This window comes from Heliangelus exortis, chromosome 1, assembly GCF_036169615.1.
Source record: "Heliangelus exortis chromosome 1, bHelExo1.hap1, whole genome shotgun sequence".
Taxonomy (NCBI): domain Eukaryota; kingdom Metazoa; phylum Chordata; class Aves; order Apodiformes; family Trochilidae; genus Heliangelus; species Heliangelus exortis.
In genome coordinates, this window is record NC_092422.1 from 113,089,473 (window position 1) to 113,113,911 (window position 24,439).

The 24,439-nt window shown below is 39.7% G+C and overlaps 1 protein-coding gene across 1 annotated transcript in view; it reads left to right on the forward strand.

The window, feature by feature from the left end:
- The window catches only part of SLC35A5 (solute carrier family 35 member A5), a 160,091-nt gene that overhangs the window by 83,681 nt on the left and 51,971 nt on the right, over positions 1-24,439 (forward strand). The window contains exon 7 of the mRNA XM_071759260.1: positions 17,104-17,169. Within this exon, the coding sequence (XP_071615361.1) occupies positions 17,104-17,160 (57 nt within the window). The 3' untranslated portion in view covers positions 17,161-17,169. The remainder of the gene's footprint in view (positions 1-17,103; positions 17,170-24,439) is intronic.

The following is a 24,439-nucleotide window of genomic DNA, read 5'->3' on the forward strand; positions in this document are numbered from 1 at the left end:
TCAGCACTATTTCAGCTGGGGAAAAGAAAGGGGAAGCAGCCAACAGTGTTAAGAATTTACAGAGAGATGTTAGAGCTATAGTCAAGTATAATCCTTGTTTCATCTGTTTCTGCAGCTTGTCTCATAACTCAGGAAAATAATTAAGGAAATTAGCTAAAGGAATTCACTTTAAAGAGTGGTCAACATTTGGAAGTGTTTTGCTTAAAATTTGCCAAAAATCTTATATCTATCTACTTACCTCAAGATTTCTCTCTGCCTCTTTGTTTATTTTATAACTAAGTGAGCTGCTGTTTTTAAAAAAACTTGCCTGTCCTTTAGAGGAAAAAAGAGGGAAAAAGAGAGAAAGCTAAAAAAAAGTGAACAAGAGACCCACACAAAACCTTGCAAATTTTTGCTTTTTCACTAAGTAACTTGAAACTGTGAAAAAAATAAGTAAAGTTTGTAAAGTTTGGCTCGGTCTTTTTTGAAAGACCTAAAATGCACTGCTGTGCAGTTAGATGGATGCATCTTGAAGTGATGAGTTGTATGCACTGCAGGAGTAAGGGCTGGGCATGGGCTCAAGTACAGCCCTGCAGATGACCCTGAGAAACCTGCTCATGGATGTGAAGCAAGCTTCCAGCTAAGGCTCGGTAACCCTTGCCGAGCAATTTTACCCCACTCAGCCATGCAAGGGGCCCTTCTAAGTACCAGGTGTTTCCCCCTGCTTTTAATTTAGATGAAAAGCAGTTTAAAAATGAGAGGAGAGGAGAGGAGAGGAGAGGAGAGGAGAGGAGAGGAGAGGAGAGGAGAGGAGAGGAGAGGAGAGGAGAGGAGAGGAGAGGAGAGGAGAGGAGAGGAGAGGAGAGGAGAGGAGAGGAGAGGAGAGGAGAGGAGAGGAGAGGAGAGGAGACTCTGTCCTTGGTTATTTTTGCCAGTCTGTTCAGGGCAGTATTGCTAGCAATATATCAGACACCAGAGCTGGCAGTGCTCTCTACAGAGCTGGGCCGTGAAGAAACCAGTTGTTTTTAAAGGTGCTCAAGTTTCTGTTGCAAAACCCCCACTTCACATTGCATGTTTTAAAACTAGCCTTGACCCTTCTGCCCTACCACAGGCAGTGACAACAACACGTGAGGTTTTGAGCCCAGTGCTTAGGGCATGTGGGTTACTCCATGGAGGGCTGCAGAAGGTACCCAAGCATTTGCAAAGCTGCTGATGGGAGGCTGCTGCTTGCCATGTGTGGGAGGGGGATGAGACGGGGGAAAGCTTGAAAAGCCCTGGTGGAGAGGGGATGCTCCCTAGCATCCCAAGAAACAACAAGTAAATGACATGATGGGCTGGTGCAGCCTCATTCCATCCATCTTTGTTAAAGCCCTGGCAGGAGAAGAGCTGGCAGCTGGTGGTTGGAGGCAGAACAACTCGGCACTTCAGACAGGGGCAGCCCGCGGGCCCTCAAGGCTCAGGCATCATCGAGGTGAGGCAGGGGCAGGGCCTACGGTCCTGGGGAAGAGTGAGGGGGGTTGGACTCTAAGCAGTTCTTGCCCAGGTAAGAGCCGGTAGCCATGGCTCCCTCCACCTGTGGGAGAGAGCTTGTGCTGTTTTATCTTTTTCTTCCAGCTGCTGCTCTGCAGCTTCCTTGCACTCATTTCAATATTCCCTGCTGTGGGCTCCTTCCTCCTCTCTGCCTCCACCCCAACAACCCCCTTTGCTTTTCCTCACAAACTCCTCTGATGACTCCCCAGTACAAACAGCAAAGTGGGACCCAAGGGCTGCTACACAGTCAGGAAAACATTTGCTCTCTCCATCTTACACAGTTGTGTCAGGTGCAGACTAATGCCTGGTGGCCCTGCTGCCCTGCAGCCAGGCTCTGCCTGTGGTATTTAGGTTAGGCCCAGGATATTTAGGTGAGGAGGGCAGTCCTGGTTCATCCTGCTCCTTCTTTCAAGTCCTATGGTGATCCTGCCCATGGTAACCTTCCTTTAAGGTATTTTCCAAGCTAAACCTTTCTAGAATTCTATGATTCTATGTATCAAGGGAGTGTTTTAACCTGTCTAACAAATATCCCACCCTTGTGTCAGCTTCACCAAAGACTAATCAGATGTGTAAGTATCTGGAGCCCTTGCTGCCCATATATATCTCTTGTCTGTCTGAAATGTTTTTTCTCAGTCATCTAGAATCATCAGGTAGTAGGAACAAGAGTAAACAGTGTGTCAGTTTTGGAAATACAGATAGTCACAGATGATTCCATTTTTCCTGGCAAATAGTGTCTTGTCACCTAAGAACTAAAAAAGAATATGAAAAAAACTGCAATGAAAATTGTGCCTTGATGAGAGACTGGAAGTATCTCTGGTGTTCTAGCTATACCCTTTTAGAATTACATTTCCTTACTGATGTGTAGCCACCTTTCCCATCCTTCTGATTTAATGGCTTTAAAGCAATTGGATTTGATTGCATATTAAAGGCTCAAGAAAACAAAACTTTGTCAAAAGCCAAAATGCTTGCCTGAAGCTGAAGCCCAGAAGTCTGTAAGTCAAGTTTTCTTTCAGGTTTTCCTTTATGTAACTAACTTTTGTGTGTAAACTACCTGGAACTCTCGCTGGTAGCTTTAAGGAGGACAAGGTTTGTTTCTTTCACCACATGGTGATCTCTGATTGATGGCATCCCATGAGAAGCAGATTGCCATGACTAATAAATTCCATCTCACACTTCGCATGAAGAGGTTTGGTGGCTTTTTCCAGAGCCTTAAACTGAATCAGGGATAAGCCAACAAAGAGATTACAGACATGTCAAGAGTTTACTTTGTGTGATTGCCACACCGTTGCTGCCAGATACAGTATCCTGTTTTCTCTCTACACTTCACTTGGAGATCACATCAAATAAATCTCACCTTCTCAGTCATGTAGAAATAAAGAAAGCTGCCTCCAGTTTTGAGATTTTTTTAATTTAGCAAGAAATAATAATAAAAAAAGAATTATGCTAGGGGAATTCACTGTGATTTGAGAAGAAATCACGATGAAAGTTTTTTTCAGGTTTTTTTGGGAGATTACCTGTGAGCCTCACCATGACAAACAGGACTGGGGGAAGAGGAAGAGAAAAAACCTCACTGTGGGCTTTTTCACTTAAAATACTTCAGTTATTTACTGAGAGCTTTTCCTCTGAGCCTTGACCTATTTCCACCTGCTGCATGGCATTTGATGAAACAAATTACTATAATGAATCCATTGTTGCAGTTGGAAATGAGTTTTCTCACTGGCAGAGGTTAGATTTTAGGATGCATTTTACAGCCTTAGACCTTACTGTCAGCACATATTTGGGTGGATGCTCAAGTTTCTGGAGCAGCTCCTGGTGTTGCCTCTCTTTTTAGGCTTTTTTTGTGTGATAATACAAGAGACCTTTCGTCTATAGTCTACAGAGACTGCTGCTTGTCTCTGTAGAAAAGTCACTGCTTGTTACTCAGCAATGGTGAGTCCATAAAAAGCACTTCGTCTTCTATCTGTCACAATGAAGCCCATTGTGTTGATTTGCCAGCCTAAACCAGATTCTGGCTAATTATGCTGAAAACATTGTTATATTTGGAAAGTTTAGCTGCCTTCAGTTGCAGTCAGTTAACAGGAGGACTGAAATTATTCTCCTGCTGAACTTGAATGGTCTTGCAATAAACAGGCTCTGGTTAATGCAATCAGCTCTGGCAAATAAGTATGTCTGGGTCTGTGGGAGAGTATTTCCAGTGCCTATGTGAACATAACTTGGAGAAAAATTCCTTCCCCTCCCTCCCAGTCAGTTTATCTGTAAGCATGTGAGCCACGACTACACAGCTGACATCCCACCAGGCCCTGTTCTCTTTTGTACTGTATATGAACTGCTCTGCTAGGTGGAAATCTGGCTTCACTGGAAGTCAGATAAATCTGTCATTTAAGCAACCCAGTGTTAATGAGGTAAATCCATTATAGCTGTTGGCAGAAAACCTCAACTGATCCTATGAAATGCAAATGTAGGCACTCCAAATGATCCAAATGATGGAAGCTGTGAACACTGTGGAGGATGAAGAGGGGTGCTGAGAAAATTCTGTTCATTGTCTTTGATCTATGTGAAAAGTTTGTGTGCATTTGGCAGCAGACGCTTAGTGCAGGAACTCTGAAGACACTGTGACTTCATTCAACAATCTTTTGTGAAAATCACAGACTACTTATCAGCAGATTCTGAATTATTTATCATCATAGTAAGTAAAATATGACTGTAGATGTATAAATATGCTCTGTACTTTATAGAATTCCTCCCCCATGGGCTCATCTATTAGCTCACAAATGCCCACGTTGGATTCCAGCTTTCAGGATTGCAAGTACCAGGCAGGCTTTGAACTCTGGGGTTTGCTGGAGCCTCAACTCTCCCTACACAATTCAGACCCTGTCTTTTATTTTCTCTCTGGGTTGGCTTAAGAGGCTATTGTGCTTCAGGACGCTCAACCTGAACGTAAGGAAAAACTTCTTTACTGTGAGGTTAACAGAATACTGGAACAGGCTGCCCAGAGAGGTTGTGGAACCTCTTTTCTGGATACATTCCAAACCTGTCTGGACTTTTTCCTGTGTGATTTGCTTCAGTTGACCCTGCTCTAGCAGGGAGGGTTGGACCAGATGCTCTCCCAAGGTCCCTTCCAAACCCTCTGTGATTGTGTGAGTGGTTGGTTGGGGTCACCACAGGCAGAGGGAATGAGATGGGGTCAGCTCTCCTTGCTGCTTTTGGTAGCTGCACTCTAGGACAGACTCCTGACTCTGTGATGATGATGATGGTGTGGTGATGTGATGGTGATGATTCCCGGGGCCTGACTTTGTTGTTACTTATTAGAAACATATGTGACCTGTGTCTTCACATCCCAGAGTTTAGTTACAAAATGTTGAAACTCAGTGGTAATCTGAATTGTTTGGCTCTGACTCAACTGTAAGAGGAATAAAAGTCTTAATGGATATAAGTGAATATCAAACCTCTAGAAGAGGGGCTTGACAGGGTGTGATGGAGGCCCTTTGGGCACACTAGGGAAGATTTCACTTGCTCTGAGCTATCGTTTTTGAGACGTGCTGCTTTTTCACTAATTACAGAACCAGAGAACTTGATAATTCTCTGCAGTGGGTTGTTGTTAAGTTACTGAAGCAAGTTCTGTTTTACCTGTTCTGATATCACTGGGAGAGGGAGTTTTGACTTTAAACCCCATTTGGCTTTGCCTATTTGTACCTGCATGGTGCATGGGTTGTTACCAGGGATCTGCTGTGGCAGGTAGTGATCCAATGAACCTCCTAGAGGACACACTAAACATACATTGTTGTCATATTAAAGAAATCACCACAGCAATAGATTCTTGTTTCTGTTTGCCAGCAGAGCTTTGTGGTCTCAGGCAATTGCTGTCTCTTAATATCAGACCCCTTACTCAGTTTTCTTTGCATCAGAGAGTGAATCAAAAGAGAACATAATGAGAGACTACATTTTTCCTGATAGGAACCTTGTTTTTTAACTCTCAGGCAAGCATTAAGTTCATAAGTAAAGAATATTGGCATTGTCTTATAAATGCTTTCATCGAGCTGCTTTTTTGGAGCTTAAAGTGAAGCCCTTGGAGCATGAAGACTTTGTGTGCCTTTACTGTGTAGAGAACAGGCTTGCCAGTGAAAGTTATAGGAATTTGGAGTTAAGAAGTATGTAGTGCTTGCAATAACATCATAAATATTCCATTTCACATCACACTTGCAGTTCCCAGCACTATTTATATGGATGTATTGTCAATCCCCAGCCACTGAGGCAGGCAAACTTGTCTGGAAACTTGTTCATTTCTTTACTGGAAAGCCCATTCCCCTCCAAAAGTCTGTAGTCAGCTGGTTGTAAAGTGTGGGCCCCTGGTTTCCCTTCTAAGCACAAGATTATTTTTGTTATTTCTTTCCTAGTAAAAACTCTGGGGTCTCTCATCTGACTTCCTTACATATTTGTTTACCCTGGTCTTGAATAGTCCTTCATCTTTTTAAGCCACAGACTGAGCCCTACATGTTGCATGTCTCAGTGCAACATCTCAATTTCCTTAAATCTGTTACTGGGTAGATAGTGAAATAATTTTTTCTGCCAATTTGCTCAGTAATGCAATGTGAGCAGGAGTGTAGAAGAAGTAAAACACCACTAAAAATTATGAATATTTTTCCCTTGCAAGGAAATGTCTATATATATATATATATATGTATATATATTCGCTGGAATCCCAGCAAGCTTCCTTAAGCCTTTTGTACTTGTTTATATTTTAACATTTTTAGAGTTGTGAAATACTCTGCAAAATAAAATTAATGTTTAATTAAGGAATTATCAGAATTTTACATCTTAAGTTGGTTTGGTGTCTTTTGGTTTTGGTTTTGTTTTTTTGTAACTCATACTAAAAACAAAAATAGCCACTCTTTGCATTGAATCTGTACAAAGACTAAGAAAAAGAAGCTGACTTTTCGCTTTAAAGGTTTTGATGTGCCAGTGTGATGGTAAGAGCTGTGAGAACCCAGGTGCAGACATCAAGGCTCTTTCTGGTAATTTAAAGGTGTATGTCCCTGGAATTGCTTCATCATCATCATCTCCAACAGCTGTCTTGAAACTCAGAGCTGAGGCTCCAAGAGTGAAGATTTTTAGTATGCCAGGGTGTACCCTGTGCTAGGTGGTGGCCCAGAAATTTGAACTCTCATGGTCCAGCCCAGCAAGAGCCATGACACCATGTCTGGTGGGGCTCAGCTTGAGCTGTGTTTCCATTGGCAAGGCTCCATGAAAATGAAGAAGAGAGGTGGTGATGATGAGATGAGTTTTGTCTCAGAGCTGAGGATATGGCTTTAAGTTAACATTATACATGCCAAATAGTTCCAGAATCTTTGAATAATCCTAAATGTAGACTTTGGAGCCTACTGAGCCCGCTGTCACAAGTGTGTCACTGAGGGAGCTCATTGGCTTTGCAGCTGTAACATCTGCATCATGTTTCATGAGTAGAGCCCTGAGGGGCCACAGCTCTCACTGAATGCCCAAACTCTACCAAGGACTCAGAGCTTTAATGCATCAGTGTTTAGACACCCTGCAGGAGCAGAATCTTCAGTGGAACCCTGCAAGGGGGATATCACAATATTTGCTTTTTGTGCTTAGATGCGTTGGATTTGACTGTTAGAAGCATCATCCTCTCCAATGACAGAACAGGTTGGGTATCTTTGATGTCCTCTTGTGTATTGACAAGTTGTGCAACTACAGGGGTATATTCCTCCAGATACAGTGGGAATCAAGGTGTCGTCTTCCTCCAGTTTGTAACATTCAGTAACAACATGGTCGAAGTTGCCTTTCTAGACTTTTTCTGAGTCATCACTGCTTCTACTGATACATTGAATTTTGTCTCTCTTTTTTTTTTTTTTTGGTCTGTCACTTCCATTTGTCCTTACTCTCTCTCTAATCCATAAAAAGCATGTATGCCCTAGGGAAATGAAGCTGTTTAGCTGATGTGTTTGAGGTTTCTGATTTGCTTTTCATTTGCCCATGTTTTGGGTAGTTAGGGTATCTGTGGTTTGAGGTTACTGGCAGCTGCTATTTTTACAGTTATCAGACTTCTTTCATTAATTTGTGTTTAGTAACTTTGCCTAAAGGACTTAGTTGAGCTTTAAGCCTCATTTTAAGAGTTTCATTAATTTCACTCTTTTCCAAATCCAGACAGGCAAATTAATGAGGCAAATGCTGATCTTTCTGAAAACTCAGCTGGACTTTTTCTATCCCTTCTCATTACATTACCACTAAGAAACATCCTGTTGAAAGTGAGACAATAATTATTTTAGCAGTGGCTGTTGCAGACCATGCCCTGCCTCTTAATGGCAAGGTGCTTAGATGTGTAAAGTGTCTTACCAGCAAAACAGTCACCAGTTCAGTCAGAGCTGGGGTGAAAACACTTCTTCCAAAATGAGCAGGAGAGAGCTGACATTGAGACACAGAACACTCATGGGAGCAAACCCATGTCAGTTTACTTTGTTACTTTCCTACAAACAACCAGATTTTGAGGGGGAATTTATTTCCTTTCACAAAGTTTGTATATTCAGAGTACTGTTTCCTAACACAGACTCTGTGCTCATCCTGTGTTCTTTGTCCTTTCATCTTCAGCATTCCAACTTTAATATTTAGTCCTGCGGTTTCCTGACTGTACTGTAGTATTACACATGAATGCCTCCAGTTTAGCTAACAGCATGTGCTTTGAACCATTATTATTTATCACCACCATTAATAATAATAACATTAATAACAACAATAATATTGCTATTATTATTCCTCCCAGGCATACAGAGCCCCTAGACAGAATCAGAGCCCTACAGCAACAGGTATTTTCTATGCAAATGCACTGTCTCTAGTACACACCTAACTTTCTAACTGTTTCAATATATTTCTGATTTACTAGAAAACCAGAAATCTTCAGTATTTCTTTAAGCACACATTTTGTTCTGTTTCATTATAAATCAGAATTTTTCCCTGTTTATTTGCTTCATAGCAACTCCTTGTCACTGAGTTTTGGGTTTGTACGTTATCATCTTTCTGCTTAAGTCTCATTCTAGATATTCTTGTGGATATATCTTCTCAGCATTTTCTTTAGACTTTTTTAGAGAGAAGACCAAATGGGAGGGAACAAAAGTGTTCTCTGCATGGTACCAAGTACAACATTTGTCTCTGAGACTTTGCACTGGCTTTTGTGCACATGACTTTTGGTCCTTGCAGACACCAAAGTCCTTATATTTCATTGTCAGAAGCAAGCACCAGACACATAAAATATTGTAATGAAATCCAGTGTGGTTTTACCTTGTGTGAACCATGTTGAGCTTAAAGAGGAACTCCAAACCCTGTGAACCTAAAAACTGGGGAAGTTTTGGATCTGAGTGTCAGTTCTGTAGATCAAGCTGACCTGTAGCATTTTAATTACTGGGTATTGCTAGGACCTGATTAATACCTGATGGGTCAAATACTGACAGTGACTCATTTCCTGCTTACTGCCAAATGAAATGTGTTCCAATGTAAGGAAACAGGGAGGAGAAAGGATAGGGAAAAGTCAGCCTGCAACTACTTAATAAATAGCATCAGACTAAAATCTTCTGCCCTGTGAATAGTTTACAGGAATTGTTTACAGCCTGTGAAAACTGAGCTGGAGAATCTCCATGTTGAATCTCTCCAGATCAGAGCAGACTAGGAAAGCCAACAACAAATAAACCACAAATCCAATTTCAGGAAAAAAAAAAAAAGTCCACTCTGACTCTTGTAATTTAGCACAGGAACTGCAAAATACATAAAAATTATACTTCCTATCATCAGTGGATGAAACATCATTTCTGTAGTAGCTATACTTTCTGTAATCACTGGAAGAAATAGCAGTTTTTCGTCACATACAAAAATAAGAATTGTTAAAAGTTGTTACTTCCTCTTTTTCTAATTTTTGATTACTCCTCATATTCTTCCAGAATTCACAGTTCTTCCCAGAAGAGCATGCTGAAAATGCTTATGCAGATTAGACAGCTCTTTATATCTGATGCCTGTAATAATAACAAAATCTCCTCGGTACATGATAGTTCATTTGCCCCTGAAGTCAGCCAAAAAAACTCCAATTTACTTCAGCGATCTTTGGCTCAGACTCTGAATATTGATTTATTAAAGTCACACTAACAAACATCATTTGAGTTTTGTGAAACACAGCCAAAGGCTGTATATTTACTCTCCTTAACTTACTTTTCTCTTAAAATACATCCATAAGTCAAGCCTAGCCTTAATTTACTGCTGTCAAAGAAAACTTGAAAATGATGATATGTTAAAGTAGATGCATTAAAAGGAGAAATTTTTTAGTTATCACAGTGTTCTCAAATTTAGACCTGCTATTTTAATAGGTCCTTGTACATATCATTTTGATTAAACCATACTAAAAAACTCCTTGAAGTAGCACTATCTCCTTTGGACTGGTACTGCTCACTGTATCCATGCTCTTCTTCACTAAAAGAAATCTATCTTACCTATAGTTATACTTCAAAATACGTTTTCAGGTACTTCTTCTGCATATGCCACCCACAGGTTTTTTGCAGACCTTTAAGGAGAGCGGCCCAGAGCAGAGCAGTTGTAAAGAATATATAAGACATAATCTGTGAGTGACCATGTACATATTGTTGGCACGAGCATTGAGCTGGATTTTTGGCAGAAAATAACTGAGGTATGTTAGAGTTAATCTTCAGGAGCTCCCTCTAGCAATTTTGATGATGATGCCTCTTATAAAAATCATAGAATCATAGAAATTCAGGGGTTGGAATGGACCTTGAAAGATCATCAAGTCCAAGCCCCTGCCAGAGCAGGGTCACCTGGTGTAGGTCACACAGGAACTCATCCAGGTGGGGTTTGAATGTCTTCAAGGAAGGAGCCTCCACAACCTTCCACAACCTCCCTGGGCAGCCTGTGCCGGTGCTCTGTCACCCACACAGTGAAAAAAAAAAAACAAATGGTTCTGTTTCATTGCCACTCCAGAATTAAATTTAGTGACAGGTTTCAGGAGTGATGCAGGAATCAGCTCTTTTCCATCCTAACTTAAAAAAAAGTACTTGTATGCTAATCTAAAACTCACATTTTGCCCAGGTACAGATGTAAGGAAATAAAACACAATTGAAAAAATACCCAAAACCCATTAATTTTCACTTTTATAACATAAATCCTACAGTGGTGTCTTCTAAAACATGAGGATATGTTTTCTTAGAGAGACCTGAATCCAATTCTGATACACATTTGATGCACATGATCAAATGTAAGCACATAAAAAAACTTCTAAATTAGGAATTAAACATAGGGCTCTTTGTGTAAATCAAGTTCATAGTTTTGTAATAAGATTTCCTATTATGACTTTGTTACTTCTATGAAGTAAAGACTGTTTACTGTAAATTCAGGGTATTATAATAACATAGCAACAATTGCCAAAGTTCTTTTTCTAAAGAGCATGCATCGCTTATATTCTCCTGTATTTTTTATGCAGTGAATATTTTTTTTTAATCACCATTTAGACCTTTATCTTCCTGTCAATGTGGCTTAGTGAAACTCTGATATACCATGGGGATTGTTATGGATCTTCTGTTACAGGTATAAATTGAACAATTTCCCTCTTCCTGTAGTTAACACCCAGCAAAGGATTTTACTCATGTTACTTATGTTCCTTCCTCAAGAAGAACTTTTATTGGTACTTTAGTTGGTAGCTTTAACAGAATGTGTCAAGTACAGATGAAATACAGGGCTGTCACCCACAATGAAACTGAGTTCTACAGCAGTATCAGGAATTTGGGTTGTGTTCACTTTGTTAAGCAGTTTCTATGGAGAGTCTACATCCTGAATCTGACAAAACAAAATACTAAAGAGAGAAGCATAAAAGTTTGTGAAGTGTTGGAATGATGTTTCAGCTGCCTTGAGCTGAACAAAGTTCCTAACAGATGAAAAACATTTTTGTTCACTTGAGATAACTGCAAGGCAGCCAAATGATTACATTCAAACTTTCCAAAGCTTGCAAGTCAAAGCTTCTGAGTCAAAGCCAGACATCAATAACTGCTGCCCAGAAGGGATATTGTTGTTTGGAAAGAGGGAGACAATTAATACTGATCACAATTGCTGAGCCTGGAAATTCCATCTCAGTCTTATCTTCAGCATCATGCTTTTGCAGCAGTCTCATGAGATCCACCACTGCTGAAGCAGCAATCCAGGAGCAGCAGAGGTACCTTTATGATGCAATGCACCTCCCTAACAAAAAATGCATTGAGTCCCTACATCAAGAAAAATGTAGTCTAATAAGCAGGTAGCCTGGAGAACAGAAAGTAGTCATCAGAGTTCCTTCCAAAAAAACATGCCTGTACTGCATGAAACTCAGCAACAAACCTTTTTTTGGTTTGAAACACTGTGTGGCCAAACAAGATGTTCTGCCAGAATTAAATACAGGTTAGCTTTATCAAATGATTTGGAATAGTTGGCTATTAATCAAGAATTCGGGCCTTCAAACCTTGGCCTACAGCAATTCACTTTTGTGTTTTAAACAGTTAATGAAATTTCATCTGTTCTTTTAAAAACAGTTGCTCTTGGAGTCAGAACTAAACATTCCAAGGAGCTCTCATAAATTAAAAAACCAAAACAGGTAGAATCTCTGCAGAAACAAGTCAGCATAGGAAATGCCTTCAGAACAGTTTACTACTGGGCTGAGAGGAGATACTGATACCAGGACACTTGTGGAGAATCAAAAATGGCCAACATACAAAAATCAGTTCTTAACCTTACATAAAGGCACCACTAAGTCTCTATCCAATATTCCCCAGGAAAGCTTTCCTGAAACCATAATATAATCTTTCATTCTCAACCATCCTGCCATTTTTAATGGGAAAAGGAATTAACATTAGAAAACAGACCCAAAAAAAAAAAAAAACCAACCCCAAACCGAACCACTCCCACCCTGAAAACAGTGTCTTTTCTATGGTGCTTCTGGTGCATATATGGGTTTCACTCACCAGCCAAACCCTTCCTTTTCTAAAAAGAGGAGGACTCACTCTTGTAAAGGACTGAGAAGAGTCTGGGCATCTGGGATCTTGCCTTGCTGCCAGCTCTTCAGTTAAGTACAGTCACAGGCTCCCTGCGGTGTGTAGGGGGATAAAAAGCAGATGTCTTTCAAATTCCATGTGAAGTTTCTGTAACTGCGATTTAAAAGAAAACACCTTTGACTTGTGCACCCATCAAGTTTGAAGTGAACCCACAGGAACAGGGTAAATATGATCCTTCTGGTGTCATTTTTAGAGCCTCTTTTCTGTCCATAGCTGCTCTTTAAATGTAAATAAATACCGTTCTTTTAATATGTGAATTTCTGCCCTATGAACACTATTAGGGATTGCATAAATATTACCTCAGTGTATTTTCAGACATTATTAAAACAAATTACTTGATCACAGTACAGCTAAGGCCCATTCATTCATTCATAATGGTGGAGGACTGTGCAATGTCCCTGAGGTATGCCAGAAACAACCGCTCTGTTGTAAGCTTACACACTGAGTTATTTAAAATTGATTTATTTTGTTAATATCATATAATGGCTCCCAGGAGGAGATGAAAACAAACAGATCAGAGCTGATTATGCCTCCAGGTTATTCCCTGAGACAAGGCAGTAACTCTTGGTCTAGAACTCGCAGCTACAGAAAGATGCTGCTTTGTGCTTTGTCTGCTTTTTTCTCCCGGCGTCCCTTTGAACCTGGGGATATTCCTGTGCCTCAGGTCTTAACCACCACAGCTCCCCATTGTACATTATGGCCCACGGTCTCCAGATTGCCTGACATGTACTTGGCAGAAGTCCAAAGGGGTCTTGTACACACAGTTATAGTTAATTTTAAACTACCAGTACAACTCCCCTGTTTCTGGGTTCCTATAGTATTGGGCCACCCACTGGCACAGGATAAAACTGTCCAAGGGAAAAGTCTCCGATAGCTGAGGATTTCCAGTGGACATAGGCAATCATTTTATTTCCCCTTTTATGTTCTGTGTATGGAATACACAAAAGGTGTGATCTAGAACTCAAAGGTGTGTATTGGCTTAGGCTCAGTCCAGAGATTCATGCCAGCAAGGAAGTTTGGAGCCATGTCCTGATATGGCTCCCTAGGAGAGTTTTAAGGTCTAGATGTGTCTCTCTTCTTCTCAGAACCATTGTTTATGTGTTGTATTTTCCTAACCCTCCATTTGTTTTCATTTTTCCATCACCTGTGTGTTTCTGAAGACTTCAGTCTGTAGGTCAGTGCTATGACCGTACAGCAGCTTTCTCTTGCAACAGGAGAGGCCATTCCTAACCTCGCTGCTGTGAGGCAGAGAATAAACAGCCCATTAATTATTTCTGTAGGAACACAGTAAAATGCTGGAAACAGGAGGGAAGCAATGTGCTATGTTCCATGCCCACACATTCTGAAGTCCTGTGAATGTGTTCAAACCAGATGCTACTAAGCCAGTTGAACATAGCTGGCTAGAGACAGTAGCTAAGAATGTCCTTTACTGAGGTACAATAGCAGCTATTACCAGAGTGCCTTCTGGCTGCACAGATGAAGAATCACCTATAGTGAGAGATGCTTTCCTCATCTATAAGTGCAACATGAAGTGGTATGTATCACACATACCATTCACCATTCCAGCAAAGCTGTAGACAGACTGTCAGATCTTTGCTCTAAACTTAAAATTCCCATCTTAGGCTACTTGACTGCTGGTCATAATACATCCTTGAAAGAGTAAATCCTTGGGATTTTGTTACCTGGCTGTGCTTTCCTCTGCAAAATCTTTTTAAAATAGTCCCCAATGAGCAGAGGTGGCTTGCCCTGAAGGATGATAGATTGTTTAAACAAAGTAACTCTTTATCTGAAAGAGCATCACAGAAATTTGCTTACATTTCTGCATCCCTCAGTCTTCAGTGGATAACAAGACCTTATTTAAATCCCTTGGCAATCACCTAGGGACATGTACAATAACACGGTTATGTTACTTCCAAAAAAGATGTACCCAGGGAGAGGATAAAGTTCCAGTCTCCTAATGCCTAGTTTATTTGTTGCGACTTCAATGGTATGTTTGGACATCAGATTTAGGCCTGATTCAGATCTCTGAGGGCTGAGTGTTCAAGACATAGTTGTCTATATATCTCTTTGGTAGCTGTATCAAGCTTAAGTACATGAGACTGGGTAAGGCTGACACAGCTTTGACCCTGGAATGTACTTACACCTCTGGCTGGCATGTAATAAGCTGGTAAAAAGTGGTTTTTCAACAGTTTTAGTGGTACTGGTGCTCGTTATTTTATTGCAGAGAAGGAAGGAAACAGCCTGCAGTGCTGTCTTTTTAGGAAAGCTCTAAAAGTGACTACACTCTATTGTGAGTGTACTACCTACCATGTATCTGTTTAATGTATTGCCTCCCATGCAAGACTGACACACCACATGATGACTCTAGTTAGAACCAACAGTGATGGTAGTTTGGGGACTTCATCCTGTGCCATTAGTTTCCAGCTTCTGGTGAACCAAGGAAGAAGGTCAGTGTTTCCTTCATGCAGAATGCTCCAAGATTCCCATTTTTGTGAGTTTTCATCTATGTTCTGTGATAGTTCTACTTCTATGGCCATACACTAAGATCTCCACTTGATTTAGGAGAATCCTCCAGTGAAAGAATCAAGTTCTCAGTGTGTGAACTGATGACTAGAAATGCTGCCTTGTAAATGAGGATAAAATGTTTTGAATAAAATCAGAACTTATTTTCTTATGCATCCTAATATATCTGTGCTCCAAATTTATTGTTAACTCCTTTGGAGCTATTAGGAATGTGTTTCAAATAACTAACTTGAAGTCTACTTCTGCTCTGGAAATGGGAAGCAGTAAACTATGATAGGAGCTTGACCGTGTGGGAGCTGAAGATACTGAGTAGACACATCTGAATGAAGTTTATTCAGAGAAAGCCCAGACAGCATCTGGACATGTAAAAGCTGTTGAGAATCTTATCAAAGTTTAAGCCTTGCAGTTTCTTTCAGTTATAATCTTCTTTTCATGAGTGCAGAGACCCTGATGCACTACTGCAATCTCCTCATGCAGATGTGTCATGGTGTACTGATGATGGGTTAATTCTTTGGGCTCTACTACAACAAATAGTTGGCTTTTTTTTTTTTTTTTTTTTTTTTTTTTTTTTTTTTTTTTGCTGATGCATATAAAACTCATATGTTGTTTAACTTGCAAGTTTCTTTTGAGATGCACAAAAGTAATGAGGTAAAAATAGATTGAAAGTATACATCTGACATGAGGAGTTGAAGTTTTCTTCCACATTATGCCTATTTTGACTATACAGATTGTTAAGAAGCTTTTATCCTTGTTTTTCTCTAAATTTTCCAGTAATGCAATTAAATAATAGTAATGTTACATACACATAATTTTAAATACATAGAACATATATACTGCAGAAATCTGATTTGCAAATATCAACTTACAATTCTGCTTTTTTTATTCAGGGTTTTTTATCAAGGCAATCCTTTGGTAAAATTTAAAAGGCCATGAAATTTTCAATAAAAGGGAAAATACAGAAAAATAATGTAGCAGGGATAAGGACAGAAAGGATGAGCAAATAATGAAGTTTATATGTAGATTATGTGTCAGATTTCAAAAACAGATGGAATAACTGCAAAACAGCATGTATTCCAAACTGGAATCAGCTATAATATCATGAGAAATCTGTGTACCTCCTATTGTAAATATTTACACTTTTGAATTTCCTTAGTAAACTGCCAGAAATGATTCCCCAAAGAGCATTATTTGCTTGTTTGAGGTTTTAGCTAATCTGCCCTTCAATTCTCCTGTGAGATCAAATTCTCACATTATTAAGAAATGTAGTTTTTTGTATTGAAGATCAAAGGGGAATACAATTCTCACATGCATTACAGCATCATCTATTAACACCTAGCTGACTATTATGACTAGAAATTTACTTCATAGAATATTAAAATCTGTATATGTGTATGAGTATGAAAATCTGAATATGGCCAGAAGAAGTGCCATAAACCTTCTCAGGACTGAAATCCACTAGTTATCCACTCATAAGGAACTTGTGTGTAGAACTTAGCTTCTGTAACTTCCTCCTGTCCTAAATTGTTGCCTGTTCTTCAACACAAATTCAATGGGAGACCCTAATGGGCCTAAAGATCAGGGGATTATTACTGAAGGAATGATTCTACTCAAAATTGCATATGACTTCCTTTTCTGGATCAATGTGCATGCAATTATTAGATTTCTGTCAATATGCAGTCAATTGATCAGTCATGCTCAAGTCAAAAGCACAGATGCTGAATTCTGTCCTACCCATCTACTCCTGAGTTTTGCCTATTTGTAGTTAATTCCTGTGCCATCTTTCATACCTTAAATTCCATCTTCTGCCTACTTTCCCCACTCCACAGTTGGAATAAAGTGAGGCTTATGCACCTTTGACTTAACTGCCTCAATGCCTACCCAAGAAAAGTCCTCTTAACAAATTAGGCTGTTACTGTTACTTTAAGCTCTTAAATAGAAAATGCACTATTTACTTCAATGGAATGAGATTTAGCATTTCTTTCTACAGGATATTGCAACAGAAATGGAAACTACCCACGAGGAGTGTATCAGCTCATCAAGTTAGTCATTTAAGGTGAACTTTCTCAATTCACTTGTGTATCTCACACCCTTTCCAAAAATCTTTGCTTGATCCACGAAGGTGTAACTGGGTGTTTAAGTACTGAATGTGATGCCACAATTGCATTTGGTACCAAATGTCACTGATAGCATCCTGTTCAATCATATTTGGTGTGTCTGTTTAAATTGTTAGTTGTTCAGGTCAAGGGCTGTCTACAGCTCCCTGTTTATATAGTGATTACTAAATCTTTGCCCATCTTGATAAGGCCCTAGATGTTAAAATAATAAACAAGGGTAATAACAAAGCACTTCAGAATCTTCAGATTTAAGCCAGAAGCATAAAGTCAATGCCTTTATCCTTTGTGTCATTTAGCCTTTTGAAGGTAAGTTCCTGAATACCACAAGGCATTTCCCCCCCTCCTCCCTCCCAGCAATCCCCACCCTTCTTTATGTAGTTAAAGAAGGTAACAGAACAATCTCAAAGGCTCTTGGGATGAATTTGCCTCCTGAGCCCCTCCAGGTCCTGACAACAACAAAAAACCAGAGAAGTTTAAAAAAAAAAAGATTTTTTAGTTTGGCAAAAACAGTTTAAAAGAGTTTTGATCAAAACAGCTGAAATTTGCAAGGATTAGATTTGGTCTACTGTCCTGCAAGGCTAAGAATTTGACAGTGGCTCTTTATAATTTCACAGCCCACTTCGCAGGCTGCCAAAGTAAACATGTTTTGGATGAAAGTCTGAAAAAGGAGGAAAAAAAGAGCTGGCATCAAAAAACATTTTGGTGTCTACCTCCAGTCCTGATAGTTTTCTTTTAATCTTTAGCCAGGGCATGGGAAATACTATCCTTCTGCATTAAAAGCAATCAAGCGACCATATGTTGGACTGTATCCCTTTATGGGATGAATAAGGTTCATGGTATCTGTTTATAAGCTGAAAAGTCACCATGGAAATTTTTACAAACTTTCTCTCCTCTTTACCCCCCAAAAGTAACTTCTTCCTTTCTAGAATTTTTTTCTGCTTTTGATGACATGTGAAGAGTAAAGCAAGGAGAGCATATATTTACCTGGAATAATATCTGAGAACTGTTTCCATTTATCCTACTGTATTTTAGTTCCTTAGAACTCTCTTTCACTGTCCCGTGGTCATCTAAGTAATTTAATGTGTCCTGTTCTATAGTTACATGTAGAAATTTTAAAAAAAGAAAAAAAGAAAAAAGTTCACTTTCAGCTGATGCAACAGACCTTGAAATGGTAAATGAAAGCAGATGACAGACAAACGAAGTCTCAATGCTATACATTTTTTTTTCATTTTCTCTCTAGTATTTTTCTTCCAAAATCCACCCTGCCTCCCCCAAATACACGTGTCAGTGTTTGTAGATTTTCAGCTCTGGGAGTGTTAGCAGCTGAGTCTTGTATAATCTTTCTGCTTTAGGGGATGAGCTCATCTGCTCATACAGTTTAACCACTGCTATGCACTGGTCTGGATGAAGTGAGGAGATCATGAGAAAACAAACAAGCAATCAAAAACCACTCTCCTGTGGAAAAATTCACCTAATAAATAGACACAAGAGAGTGATTCATTTGCTGCTAAGTGATATCTTAAGTCAATTACCAAATGACATTAAGATTTTGCCCCTTATAAACATCTCTGTAAGGATGTTACATTCATTTCTATGATGTGGTGCAAACATGAGGGATGAAGGACTGCTTGCGGGTCTAAACTATGTTTAGCAGTTTCAATTTCATATTGCAATTTTTTCTTTCTGTTTTGTAACTCTTAAATAAATTTGCAGTTTTACAGATTTCTCTATTCAGACTCAGTAGTGGTTGCTCTTTAAGTAAGAGCATAAGTATTAGTTTTTACACACCACCCATCCTAAGCAGAACACCATGCACTTTGCAAAGTACCCTGTATTGCCTGAGAGAAAAGTGAGTCTCCTAGAGGTGGAGGAATTTGCCTGTGCTTGCTAAAGTATCATTGGCTTTTTTTTTAAGGAGGATTAAAGGGTTCTAATTTTTATAATGATTTTTTTTTCTTACTGTTGCAGTTGACCTGTACTGATTTTTGAATAGGCAAAATGTGGTTATTGGTGATTACATGAAAATCACTGAATCCTTCTTCCCCTTCATATTCTTGTCTTTTAAAATATTCATAGAATTTTCAAGGTTGGAAGGAACCTTTAAGATCCTCTAGTTCCAACCCCTTCCCACTAGATCAGGTCGCTCAGGGCCCTTTCCAGCTTGGACTGAAAAACTTCCAGGGATGGGGCTTCTACCACTTCTCTGTGCAAACTCTGCCAGTGTCTCACCACCCTCATGGTGAAGAAATTCTTCCTAATATGCGATCTAAATCTGCCCTCCTCTAGTTTGAATCCATGTCCCCTAGTCCTATTACCACCTTCCACCCTCAAAAGTCCCTCACTAGGTTTCTTGTAGGCCCCTTCAGATACTGGAAGACCACATTAAGGCTTCCCCACAGCCTTCTCCTCTCCAGACTGAATAAGCTCAACTCTCTCAGTCTATCTTCATAGGTGAGGTGCTCCAGCCCTCTGATCATCAATATCAATAGCAATATTGATGATATTTTGATTTTAAAATATTTATTATAATTCAGAGTGGATTAATAAGGTTAAATTTGTAATTAATGGTGAAGTGCTATAAGATCCTTGGTTACAAAGTGGTTACTGACAGACAAACCAAAATGTTATTAGTGTGCTAGGGTATTCTGGACTGCTCTTAGACACTGATACTAAACCCAGAGAGCCATGACTGCCTACTCACATCAACCTAATTGGTCCAACGAGGTATTAACAGTGGTTGAAAAAACACTCACTTTTGTGTCACCTCCTGTGCTGCTTTGCTGTGGCACTGACAGCTCCTACATTTGCAGCATCCTCTAGGTCTGGATATCCCCTATGTCAGATTCAGCTTGGTAGCAGATCTGTAGGGTGCTGATTTACTTTCCTGCAATGGGGTGTCCTGGATCTGCAAAGAGACAGCTGCACTACACTGCAGTAAATACTCCTAAAACACATGTTCCTACAATTATTCATCCATAAGCAACCATCAAATAGCCTCTCCTTAAGGTTCCAGCTGCAGATCTCTGCTGGTTCTACCAGCAATAGGACTGGCTAGTCCAGATGTCCCTCTTTGCTGGGACTTCCCTTTCCTGAAACAGATGCCAAGGAAAATGATGGGATCACACAAGCCCATGCCCAGACATCTGTCTGGTTTGTGTTTGGATACACAGCTTTTCACATAATTCACCCTATGCTGCACGTCTCCAGACCCTTGCAATGTGTCTGTAATGTGACTTGACATTAGAGCCTTATTCTGGCAGCATTCAACACTTTCCTCAGCATTTCAGCATTGTGAGGTCTGAGTGCTTGCAGAGAAGAGGAGAGAGAGAAAATGAGCAGAAATGGTTGAGTTGAAGTGATGGGTGGTGGCTGCTCACCAGAAATGTGAAGGGGATTAAGGTGTGTGACTGTGATGGGATGAAAACTTTTTAAAAGGATTTGGTCTCTGGTTCTCACCAGAGAGAATCATAAAGGTAGAGGAGAAGGGGGAAAGATTTGGTGAAATAGATGTTCCTGACAGGTGTGTATGGCTGTGTTTCCCTGCGATCAGAAATTCTTGGCCATTTTTCATAGGGTTTTCTGAAGAAAGTCAGGCTCTGCATAGCAGAGTGGTAAAAAATAGGTCCTACATTTAAAAGGCCAGAATCAACTCTCCTCAGTTTGTAAGCCTGTCCAAAATTTAGTCCTTCATAGAAGCAGAGTGTGACCACTGCATGCTTTCTCCATGATGTATTCCACCAGGTTTTAATCCCTCTTACCCACTGGGCTATTGTACAGTGATGTCTCACCCACTTCCCATTCCTCTCCCCAAACTGAAAGATGGAGATGAAGTTTGATATCACCTCTCATGCGATGCCAACAGATCCCATAAAAGGATCACACCTTATCAAGAGCTGTGTAATTTTCTGGGTTACAGATGAGTGTCATACAAGCCAGAACAGCAGGAAATTTGGACAGTTTATTTCAGATGTTTGTTGTTTCTAGCATATAAGGAACAATTTTCTGAACAGAGTAACCACTGGAGCAGCTGACATTCTGCTCTGCTGCTATGCATAATGAGGCCACAGGTCTGTGGAAGTGAGGGGATGGCTCTAACTGAAAGCATGAAAGCCCTCCTTAGAATTCTCCTGTAAATCTATGGTTTTGGTCTTACAAGAAGCAGGACCAACTAGCCCAGAGATCCTCCCCCTTGCTTTCTGTCTGCTGAGACCTCACAGCCACCTACCTTCTGTCTTGACACTGCAGCCCAGGAGGTGTGGGAACATTGGGTACTGCAGGAGGAAATTAGCTGCTCAGTAGACCCCAGGTAGTGGATATATTTTGACTCCTATAATAAAGAAGAAGGAGCCTGCCACTAGGAAGGTGGCATGCTGAAAAAGGAGAGGAATTCCTGTCCCTAACTGCAATCATTTGAATTCTCATTAATTACTCCTTCATCTTCTTCCCAGTTTGCCCTTTACTAGTCCAGCACTGACCCCACTGTCAGTTCCTTGGTCTCTTCTCCATATCCTCAGTACCTACTTACCATTGCACATTTGAGTGTTGCATATATCACAGAGATATCTCCAATGATTTTTGAATGAGCTTATTGGTCCATAGTATGTTACTTTCGCTGATTTTCCTTAAAACTGCCTTATTGTTTGATGGTGTCACATGCAGAAAAATGCCAATTTTTGTAGGAACATCCTGTCACAAATGAAGATCCAAATGCAAGAAAATGAGTCACTAGGATCTCAGCTCTACTAAGCGAGCAAGAGGAGAACTAATGCTTCTCCTGTGGCAGTGTTTTTCATAGGGTGAGGTGAAACTGTCATCTAGTGGTCATAGTAGGTCTTCCTGAATTACCATTTTCATTCGGATATAGCCAGAATATTTCTTATTTTCAGGATGTATCACCAGAAAATACAAAGAGAAAAAAGAAAAAAAAAAATCTTAGAGGCTTTGAGTTGAGGGGAAAAACCCTAGAATGTATGATAAAGAATAAGTAAATTTATAACTTTGTTCAGCAGAGCTGTGAACTCTTTTTCCTCCCACAATATACCACAGTGACATATTGCCTTGCTGAACAGCTGTGGGAGGCTAAAGATGAACTAAAACTAAAATAGGGCATCAGAAGAATTTGTTAAGTATCCTACTATGCCTGGTTTTAAGGCATTACTTTAATTACTACAATAATTTTACGGGTCAGCCTCAATTTCAGATTACCCCTTAAAAATATTAGCAATCTTTCACCCCAAGTCATCCTAAAAGATCAGGTTTTGTTACAGTATGAGCACAATGCCAGTATTTTCATTTGGACAAGTACAGGTTGTAAGGGAGAATACCCTTCAGCCTAAAGAGGTAGGTCTTCTGTTTAGCATTGACTTCAAGAAATTGTAGAAAAACTCCAGGTATATATCAAGAAAAGGCAGGCGATGAGTGGGTCCTGCCTCAGGCTTCCAGATCTTCCAGTACAGACCTCTTTATAGGAAAACTTCCCTACATCAAGAATATTGATAATTTCAGAAGAGAGATGCCTGTGCATCTCCTTGCTATGGGCTTGTTAATGTATGAGTGCTGTGCATCTGACTGAGTGATAAATCTAAAACTAACAGCTAGACATAAATGACTGGAGTTCAGTGAATGAATGTGGGAAACGGCAAGACTGGTATACAGTGTAATAAGACTATGATCTTAAAAAAAAAAAAATAAAAATAAAAAAAAAAAAAAGGTAAACTGAAAGAGCCAAGTGTAGTGTTTTGAGTCTGAAGACTCAGCCTACAATACTGCTGCATAGCACCTGCATCTAGAATCTGTGATACTGTGGATCAAAGAGGGTGTGAGTCTCAGGTTTTAGTATGGAGAGATTCATGTGTATTGATCTGTGAGGAAGCTTTTACACAAGAAGTATCTCTTGGAGCAAATTGGCCAATGTAAGTCATACCACTGAGCAAACAAACTTCCTAATTAGCTGATTTTGTAGATTCTGTGTATTTCTTGTATTTTCACAAGGGGTTGAAGCCCCAGTTTTGGATTAGCATCCCTTCTTCAAGGTGCTTGCAAAATGAGGGCCTCAAGATAGCATCTGCCTTCAATGCCTGGTTTTAAGGCATTACTTTAAGTAAATATTGAGGGGCAAGACTGACAGAGGCAAATGATGGGGACCATAAGGGAATTAGAAGACAATCTGATCTGTGTAATTAGCAGTAGTTCCAGTATGTCCACACTCTAAAACCGGTCATTTTTACTGAATAGGTATCATTGCTGACGCTAAGCAAAGACACTGAAGAAATATAATGAGGTACTTTTCTGGACAATTTTGCAGTTTCCTAACTGAATAGTGCCCCATCTGAGGTAAATAACAAAAAGCACAATGTGAATTATTTTTAAACATAACATGTGGTCAAAGATAGTTGGCATCTTCAGTCCATCAGAGAAATGATTTCTCAAAAGTGAACGCACGGGAGAACAGGTTAGGCTATGGCACCCTTTCTTACATATTCACTTGTGAAATAAATATATTCAGTAATGAAAATTCTCTGCTTAGTATTTACTGTGAATAGGTTTTTGTCTGAATGTGTAGCTCCTTTCTATGCAAAACTGAGCTTTCTTTCCAGTTATGACTGAATACCTTGCACACTTTTTTCCCCTACCAGTTAAATATGAAACCGTTTTTAACCTCCACATAAAGATTTTAGAATTTTTTTCTTTTAATAAAATAAAGAAATGAAACATTTCCTTAGCATTCCCTTGACAATATACTCATTCTCTATATTTGTATAAGGAAATGAACTCATTCTCTGGATTTGTGTGAGGAAATCCCTGCTACATCTAGAGGCAGGGGGCTATGTCTATGCTCATGTGAAAGTCATCCAGCTCTAATGTGAAAACTTAAATTCCTATTTCCAATAGGAAGGAAACCGAAGGTACTGAAATAATTTTAATTCATAACCAGAAGTTAGCTGGGCAGAATTACAGAGCAGTCACACACTGAACCAGAAGGTTTCTGATGGACAGCAGGATTACATGTTAGACTGTTAATACTAAACAACAAATACAAGTAGGTGATACTGGCAAGAGAATGTAATTGTAAGTCCTAAAACTTGTTGGAATGCAAAGACAGGGTAGTATCTGAAACACCACTTTTGATGGGATCTGTTGTTAGGAAAGCTGTTTGAATCAGGTAAGTAATGACCTTTCATCTAAAATTTGCAATTTCCTGAAAACTTA